This window comes from Battus philenor, unplaced genomic scaffold (assembly GCF_028537555.1).
Source record: "Battus philenor isolate CCGP_79_NKW_IND1 unplaced genomic scaffold, ilBatPhil1.0.hap1 SCAF_12, whole genome shotgun sequence".
Taxonomy (NCBI): Eukaryota; Metazoa; Arthropoda; class Insecta; order Lepidoptera; family Papilionidae; genus Battus; species Battus philenor.
This window is the reverse complement of record NW_027181674.1, coordinates 11,511,096-11,520,861: the sequence shown is the minus strand read 5'-3', so window position 1 is coordinate 11,520,861 and position 9,766 is coordinate 11,511,096. Positions and strand designations below refer to the sequence as shown.

Sequence of the window (9,766 nt, the reverse complement as noted above, 5' to 3'; positions counted from 1 at the left end):
TCAGCAGTGATCTGTCGTATAAAAAGTATGCGATGTGTACTTAGCGGACATCACTAACTTCATGTTACATACATTTTTTGGTTATTGTATTACGCTGACAATACAACATAATATTGGAGAATCTTCTCGTATTCGACTTACAGAGTAACATCTTCAAAGATTAACGAAACAATGCTTATCATTGTCTGTGTGATTCCTTATTCATATCCACCTGCCTCTACCCAGATAATTACTTTTTAAAATACAGATATTGACAAAGTATGTGATTCGTCATAATTATTATGACTTCAGCCGCAGGTCTTCCGCTGCTGAACATGGGCCTGCCCCTTAGATTTCTCCTAGGACCGGTAGGAAAGAGCCATCATCAAGTGTCCGATGACCTTGATCATGCCGTTTGTTCTACCTTCTTGGTAGACCAGACCACCCACGCTGCGCCGTCGGTCTGTGGTCTTCACACCAAAACATTCAGGTCCCAGCACTTTTCAACTCTTTTCTGCTGTCTTAAAATAATATTTCATTTTATAATTATTTAAACTTTATAAAGTGGTCTCGCCATAATATATAAAAATCAAAATCAAGACATCTATGCGGCTCCGGTTAAGGTCATGTCACGGTCGAATGTGACGCCGAGGACCTTATAAAGGCCAAGGTCATAACGCCGTTTTGAATAGAAGCGTATTCAGTTTTATTTTTATACAGTACTAGAACAAGCTTTGGCACTACGATACCTTCAGCTGCGATCAGATGATACCACAGAGCAGCATTAGTGCCGAAATAACAAATAGAGTAAGTACATCGGTGAACGTGAAAGTTCAACATGTATAAATAAAAAGGTGAATTGTTTGTTGGTAAATATTTAATGTCTCATTTAAATATCGAATACTGGCACCGCAAAAAAAACAAACTTTTGAATGATGTTTAAATTTTATCTATGTAACTAGTTGTCACTCGCCAACTCCGCGTGGCCGTCACTGTCTTTTGTAGGTGTTGTTTCATAAAGTTCGTTCTAGGTCCTTTCTAACATGCTAAAGAAGTATTCTAGCTAAGTTTCACATCTATAAAGGCTGAAATTTTAAAATAAGCATTTTTTTAAATAAGTGCTCTCTTAACCGCGCTCGAGAGTAGAAGTTAGGAGAATCCATTCTTAGCTAATCTCTACTTGGCGAAAAAAATATTCAAATTTAAATGTCTTACTGTTTCAGAGGTATGGTGATGGGTCAATACACAGAAGAAAATCTCTTATTTATTATGGTGTATTATTTTAAATAATATGAAATCAAACTTGAAGGAAGTGGAAGTTTAAAAATTTCTGTATGTATCTCTAAAATCAAATCCGCCTTTCGTATTCGGATTTTTCGTTTTTAAGTTTGGTTGGTGTTTCATTAAGTTATGTAAGTTAATATCTAGGCGACTGCGAATATTTGTTTCATTTAAATATATCACTGAATTACAGAAGTAACATCGTTTTTCTCAAGGCGATAACAACAGAGTAAAATTGTTCTGCTGATCCCGTAATATTCTGTTATAAAAATGATTATTGCCGCAAAGGTGACTATCAAGTTCTATTAATATCAAAGTTAATTCAGTCTTTGGCATGAATGATGTTTGATTATCACGGATCCCATATCTGGTTTATAAAAATGTAACATCGCTGTGTTTCGGTTCTTAAACGGTGGTTCTTAAACGGTGTTACGACTAAAGCTGGTTTAGTCGTAACACCGTCTATATTGCCTAAATTTCCTAAGGGACCGATTATGGTGTTACACCTAAGCTACTGAGCGTTCAAGGTGATGAGTGCTAACGCGTTACAACACGGACACAATCAAAACTCAAGTAGGATTTACTACTAAGCTAAACTACAAAGGTATACTACCCAAATTATTAAGGTAATGAGCGCAGATGTGTTACAATACTGTTATGATCAAAATTCAAATAGGTATCACTACTAAAGTACTAAGACATTATGTGCCACAACATTAACATGGTCCAAACGCAAGCAGTTTACTACTATGCTACTACGGCATGCCTCCTCAAATATAAAGGTGATGAATGCAGATATGTTATAACCCCAGAAATCCAGATCTTATTTGTTTCTATCATAACGCATAAATTTATAATAAACAATTTTGTATTCCATGGATTGTTGTACGTCCGCCATTTTCTGACATTGAAAAGAAAAATGTTACACAAAATAAGTTTTTTCATACATATATTTTGTATTGTAAATATATTTTATTACATTTATACAAATATTAATAAATTAAATGCAGGAAAAAATCTGTCATTTTTTTTATAAATAACTGTCTCACTCTATTGATTTAAATGTTATTTCACGCTTGTATTTTTAGAAAATATAAACAATACAAATAATTTACGATACCAAAATTTATAAAATTGTTAATAACTGTTTAAGAATTTGGGTTAAATGCAGATGATACATGATTTCATTCCTAACACTTCTTTTTTTTTCACAATTTTAATATTTGTAACTTTAACATGATACAGAAAATTTATGGCAAGAAATAAATCAGAAAAAAATATACAAAAATCATTACAATCTCATTTAAGAAAAAAATAAAAATTTACATATTCTTTGAATTGCAATGTGTTTATCTATATTATGCTAACACCATAAATGATAATTTGGCGTTACATTTTCTTCGAAAATACACGTTTCGAAGAGATATTTATTATACCTATTTTCGAATTTCCGCTCGTTCTATTTTCAATTTTTAGTTCATAATTATATTATGCAAATTTAAATATCAATTTAAAGGTTAAAAGGTTATTCTATAGCGCAACACAAAAACAAGTTTTCACAATGTAAATGAGACCATTCATGAATGCGTTAAGCTGGATATGGTAATAAGAAAAAATGAACGATCACTATACTATCGAAAAATAAAAACATACGCTATGAACTAATTGTAAAACATTTTATATTAATAACATTAAATCTAAGATAATTATATTTTCGTCTATAAGCGTATTGTATTTCTATACTACAGTTGTCGAAATTAAATAAAAATTATACACACCGCAGTGTACCTGTATGATTTCTACAATCGTAAAACAAAATCGACTATTCTAATATCACACTTATCCCGCAACGGAGTAAATCGTTTCATTACAATCTCAGAATAAGAAACACTAGAAACGCCGCGTCAAGTAATTAGAACAACATTTTTCCTCGATACGGTCCGTGTCAAATAATTGAAACTGTCAATCGAACTTGAGTTCTCATGGTCACATGTCTTCGCATTTCCGACACTGAACTAGGTTCCCCGTTAATCACAACAGGCAGTTAAAGCTCTCGCGCGACTTCCAGTCGGAGTCGCTTTACATCAATGTTATTTTATTACAATCCGCGCATCACATGACGTCATGTGGATTGACGTATTAGAGCGCGATCTGAATCTCTGAACCTCTTTACTGTCCACTCGGTACTCGGTAGTCGTTTACTTAGCATAATAGGTAACGTTATTGCAACGCAAACGGGTCTTCGTTTTATTCGTTAGCACAGAGCCTCTCTGCTTTTGCTTATAAAGCACCTCTCGGCCGCGAGCCTGATCGCTCGAACTGAACGGTCTAGCCGTCTCCGTGGTGTAAGCCCGTCGAGAGGTCGACGTCAGTTCACGCCCACCGGTAAACACTTGCACTGTTTGATCTTCTGCAGGCGTTTACGTTTGAAAGGCGGATTCTGTCCCGGACAGCGGAGCGTCACAGTTATCCAGGAGAACTTCTTCGGCTTACAAAACGAGCACGACTTGAAAGCGGGCGGCGGTCGCTCGTCGTTGCCGTCCTTCCGGCGCGGGCCCTTCGGTATGTAAAACGAGTTGCACTGTCCGTAACAGAACTTGTTTATCACTGTCGCGGGTAAACATCCGGGCTCGCGGATCTTTTGAACTAGCGGTTCCGTTTTACACCAATCTTCCTTAAGATACTCCTTTTTTGTGACGAACAGAGCGTTCTTGGATGATTTGAGAATTTTTCGAAAATCAACTCCTGGAGGAATTTCTGTGCTGTCTTCTTGGTCGGGTGCCGAGACGACCATGGTCTCGGAGCTTCCTTCGCCCAGCTCGTTGCGTTGTACATAGGCGGAGGAGGTGGCCTCTTCCGTTCGCCGTCGCGCAGCTATCATTTTCTCCACTTGTTCGGTGTCGATGATGTCCAGTATGGAGTCGGTCGGTGTGAACGGTCTCTTGCTACCCACGCCAGCGCCAGTGCAGGTCACAGAAAGCACAGCCGCAACAGCGATAAAGACGCAACTTTTCAAGTAACTCTCCATCTAAAAATTAAACCCGTAATTAATAAGCCGTCTAAAAAAATAAAACTAATTGATTTATTAATTGAATGAATAACATACTTTGTTTGTTTTGGAGGGAACGGCTCCGTAAGTGCGTCGGTGTTTCTTGTCCGCGGGCGACGCGCAGTGTGCGTGTGCGCAGGGCCTGAGCAGTAATGAACGCTCGCACTCAATGGGCCGCCACTCAATGAACGAGATGACTCACACACCGCGCCTCCGTCAAAGAATCGCTACTACAGCTCGCTCTCCGCAGACCCAACATGCACGCACGTGTTTTGAATTACGACAGTAATAATTTTAAGTTTCTTTAAAGTCATAATGAATATTGCAAATGATGATACTTAGAACAGCTAAACAATAATATTTTAGGAAAATATTTTTTTAACTTCTTTTCACTTTTAACGATGATTTAAAAGGGATATACGCTACAAAAGTTAGTGCTTTGCCAGGACATTCTTCAAAAGCTCTTTAAAACGATAAGACTAGGTAGTGCGTAACATTTTCCAAGAATAATATAATGAAATTACATTAAGCAAAATTTAAACTTATAATATTTACCGTCCGAAGAAACAGCGTTCCGGCATAATCATTCACATATGGAATACAAGATATACTTTATTTAACGGTAATTTAGTTTATTATTAGCACTTTAGTATGTTCAAAATGTGGCTTCAAAGCCTTTTCTTTTGCCTACTCCTAAAGCCAGATTAACCAGATAATTTTTTAACTATTCATTAACCTACATAAAAAAGTAATGTAATAATCTTAGTCTAAAGATTTGAAATTGTGTTTAATATAATTTATAATTTCAATGTTACGTTATAGTGTACAATTTATCATTGAAAGTAGTATTCACAGCTAAGGATATCTTTAAGTGGCTATATGTGATATATTTCGATTCACCTATATTAGTTGTTGAAATTTTACAATATAACTTATCGGTGTACAATTCAAAAACGAATAAATATCAAATTATTAATTATTACATTTATTTGAGTTAAGAGTTCTTGTGAATTCACATATTTAAAGGACTTAAGCCTCTCAGAGGCCATGGACTGTTAGGCAGTAGATGTTGCCTGCTTCTTTAACTAATCTTGGACGATAATAGTCGGGAGAGATTTTCTCACCTATCGCGGCACGGCGCCAAGCCAATCCGCTGTTTGGGCGCGAGGGCACACAGGCGCCGGCGCAGATGGTGCCTTGGACCAGATCCGACATCGGCACGTTTCCGCCCATTTGCGCTTCCCACAATGCCCATAGAAACCTTAGGGGTATTGGGAGCCTTCTGCGAAATGTAGGCGCTGTGTGGGTGCGGATAGACGCGATTGATTTTTAAAAGAGATATCTCAGGGAAGCGTTGTTAGTTTGTGGTGTGAGAACCAGTTTTATATTTTGACATTTTGTTCTTGAATTTTTTTTTATTTATTTTCGGTCCAAACTGTGTATACTTAATAAAATACCTCACTAACAGTTTATGTTGGTTGTAAAAATGTTACGATTTGACTTTGCCGCTTTCCCTGTTTTTTTATAAATGAACTTTGTAGTAAAAAAGAATAGTAACCAATAAAATTATTTATTGATGTACTAGCAAGATTTTGTACCACCGTTTTTAAACTTTCACCTTACCACTTTAAGAAAAGAGGCAAATCTGTTTTATTTGACTTACGTCTTGTAGGTGGCCATTGTTCCAATCCATAGATTAAAAATAATTTTATCTCTAAATTATTACCAACCCATGCACTTTATAAAATAATAATTTATTTTTACTATTTATCAAACATTCGTGTATTCATTATACTAAAAATAAATTTATATTTTGCTATAATTAAGGCATATTTATTCAAGGACAGTTTTATTTTGATACATCCGTATGAACGGAATATATTTACAACTACTCTTTAAACACAGGGACGGACTTGAAATTTTAATATTAATGCGACTCCGATAATGTATTGGAGCGGTGTGTGGGCAAAAGCTCGTGCCCACTATTACTACGTGAATATTTTAATGATACGTTCGAATATTTAAAATATTTAAGAGTGCTAAAAACAAAATCGGATAGGTTTATATTTTTTCTAGTAAAGGACACAGAATTCAATAATATTATCAGCAAAAAATCTCCATAGACTTTAAATTGTATTTACGCAATTGTTGGTACAATGAAGTAGCGTCTGCGTGAGTTTAAAGGATTGAATCGCTGTTTTGATGGCATATCTAACGCAAAGATAAACATAAAGCCTTCGACCAACCATGTTGTTATTTCTCTTAATGTTTATTTTTTCTTAATATTATTTTAGTATATTATGTTTATTGTATACCGTAATCGTTTACATATCTAACATGTAAACGCTTAAAATAGTTTTTCATGCGTTTTTTAGTATTTTTTTATCAAATTCACATACTACTACTATTTATTTTTAGAACACTCTGGATATCTCGTTTGTAATGATTATGTTACTTAAGCACCAAATGCAAAAATAGTAAAGAATTAAAAAAAAAAAATTAAAATTTCTCCAAAAAATAAATAACAATCACCACGAAAATTCTTGCAAAGGGTGCGATCTTTAGTTCTGTACTTTAAATGTATTATTTTTTATTTATTTATAAATTCTGTTAGCATACGGGTATTGTGTTGTAGGCGCCTAGCGTGCACCTTAGTACAGTAAGAATGCATCCTCGAGAAACTTTGCACAGGTCATACATGTTCTCATAGAAACGAGGTGTTCGACTAAAGGGTACCTGTCAAAGCCAAGTAAAATCCTTTTTACATCTTTATCTTATATTATTCTTTATTTCAACAAGATTTTTGAAATGATTTCTTATAGATATACTTTATGCAAGTTGTTAGTAATGCAAAATCAAATGTTATCAATATAAAGAGTGACCAACCCACGGCGAGCCACATGCGGCTCTTTGAACGATTATTTTTAGCTCCGATTGAAAGTTGAATTATTTTAATATTTAAACATATATTTCGTATGTTCCTGCGAAATCAAAACGAAGTATTCGTATGAATTTTATTTCACCAAAAAATTTAATTTCCATAAAAAGTTATTGCATCTTTAAAATGCATAATCAATCGCAGCTCCAAAAAAAATTTCATTAAAAAATTACAATTTCAGAAAATCGCTCGGATTGTCATAGAGTTTGGTCATATATAATCTATTATATTACTTCCAAAAATTATCTATTTCTATATTTGACACTCAATTAATGAGACGGCGTTTCTACAAACACACAATCGAATATTTATGTGTACTGCAGTTTGTCACAAGGCATAAATTCTTGAATAAAGCAAAGGAAGTATTTTAATGGTTTAGTTTTTTTTTGGCCCCAGAGGCGCTTAACAGCGGAATGTTGGAATTTCATTCATCAAACGTTCATTCAGAATCCGTTTTGTTACCGTAGAGCTAGAAAAAAAATGTGACCATAGTAAGCGTAAAGGGGACCCTTAGCGACGTGCCGTCTAAGTCGCCCACGTATACACGGCGTGTTCAAAATTTTATTGCGTATATATTTTTTATTATTATTTCAACACTGTACATGTTTAAGTAAACGTTTAATGTTATAAAGTAATGAAACTCTTCCAACAATGAACTTTCAATTACATGTTCTCATTTCGTTTTTACATATATATATATATGTGTATATACATAAATACGACAAATTTATTTTAGTATATGACTGGTTACAATTATCAATATAAAATCCGGTAATAATCTATTTTACTGTGTTTATCAGATAAAGATTTTCACTAGAAGAAAGTTAGATTAGACAATACTTGGACAAGGCAACAAAAAAATCTATATACTTATTAATATTAAATGATGCTTTTGTAACGAAACAGAATACTGCAGACGATTTATATTATAAAGAATTACTAAAATTTGTAGTAAATATTTTAATATCATTCATTACATACAGTAATAAATTCATAGTAATATTTATTCTTAGTCCACGAATAGATATTGATTTACTATCTTTATATAAATGTAAAAAAAAAAACTAGTTTCTTTCATAATAAAATTTGGATTTGGGTTATTATTTTCGCTTATTTATTATCGGTAAAGCAAAAACAACAGTTTAACCTTGCCACTTCATAGATGGCGATGTTAATAATGGTGTTATGGCGTCTATGGCGGTCGCCGATCGGTAAAGCAGTTGGCATTTGAGGTGTTAAAGTGATCATTTAAAATATTGTAGATTTTTTTTTAAAAGAAATCGACAATCTTAAAAATATACTCTGTTTTCAGAACAACGCATTGTTGTTCATTTGAAGAATATACGTATATAGTCGAGAGAAATTGTCTTAAATAAGTTAAATATTATTCTCCTGGTTTTCTTCTTTATTATAATATAGGGAAGAACATCGTGTCGCGACGCAGGAATGTACACAGAGTAAAAACTTAGCTTGTTTCCCTAACTTTTGTATAAATAAATACCCAAAAACGATTTACCGAGTTAAGAAACAGAATGTAGATTGATTCTTAGGTAAAACAATGGAAATAGTTATTAACCAGATATCTTAAATAGTGTTTGCACGTGAATCTTTCGTAATATCCTTCATTTTCAATCAGTCTGAAAAACAAAATAAAAACTTGTCCGACATTGTGTTGGATAATAGCTTAGTTGCAAAGTACTTTTGTTCCAAGACATGGCTGGTTGCACTTCAAATCATTTCCGTACATTATGACGTCACCGACATTGTTGTGCTGTTCGGCCACATCCTGTATATACGGAGTACGAATCCCGGCGTTATAATATAACAAGTAATTTCGTTGCCACGTATTTATTAAAGAACTTCGGTTCAGAGCAACAAGAAACAGCGGCCGCTTCGTAGAATCAGTGGAATGCCGCATTTTGTTTATCTATTTGACATTTTCGAGGCGCATTCACTGGAAAATATTTTAAGATCCACTTATAAATTTTAATGTTATTAACAGGCGTAATAAGTTCGTTACAACAAATAGTTATTCTCAAAAAGTAGCTGTTGTAAAATATTTAAGTATAGTATACTGTACATCAAGAATCAGGAGATACATAAACGAACGAAAGTATGACAATCCCTGACTTGGCACAGGAATTCGGCAAGTTGAAGTAGCACTAGGCACGCTACATAACTCGCAGAACTGGTGGTAACTTGGGCCTTAATGTTTTAAGACCAAAGACGACAAAGTAGAACATCCATTCACAATGTGGAAAGGCGCCCAAACACGCTGCATCCAGGCCGCTTCCAACCGGTCCTATTGAAAATCTACGTGAGTGGTCCATATCCGCTGTCGTCGTACGTCCTCCACCGAAGTGACATTTTGAGGACATTCATTTATGACTTAATACATTATTATGAAATTGTTGTTGGAATAAAAGATTAAGATTATAATAAAAATAAAACTAACCTTATCAAATCTTTTTAAATATATTTTGTAAAATGTCTTTGCGACCGTTGTTCGTTTCAAAAAT

At 34.2% G+C, this 9,766-nt stretch overlaps 1 protein-coding gene across 1 annotated transcript; it reads right to left on the bottom strand.

The window, feature by feature from the left end:
* Nucleotides 1–2,978: 2,978 nt before the first annotated feature.
* On the bottom strand, nt 2,979–4,560 carry LOC137932970 (gremlin-2-like). Its single transcript, XM_068776663.1, has 2 exons — nt 4,367–4,560; nt 2,979–4,288 (listed from the first exon to the last, which is right to left on the bottom strand). Exon 2 carries the CDS (start codon nt 4,286–4,288, stop codon nt 3,629–3,631), a length of 660 nt encoding a protein of 219 aa, XP_068632764.1. The 5' UTR covers nt 4,367–4,560; the 3' UTR covers nt 2,979–3,628.
* Between the last annotated feature and the right edge of the window lie 5,206 nt (nt 4,561–9,766).

Coding starts and splice junctions, on each gene's coding strand:
- LOC137932970 (XM_068776663.1), bottom strand. CDS start 4,288: ATGGAGAGTTACTTGAAAAGTTGCGTCTTTATCGCTGTTGCGGCTGTG.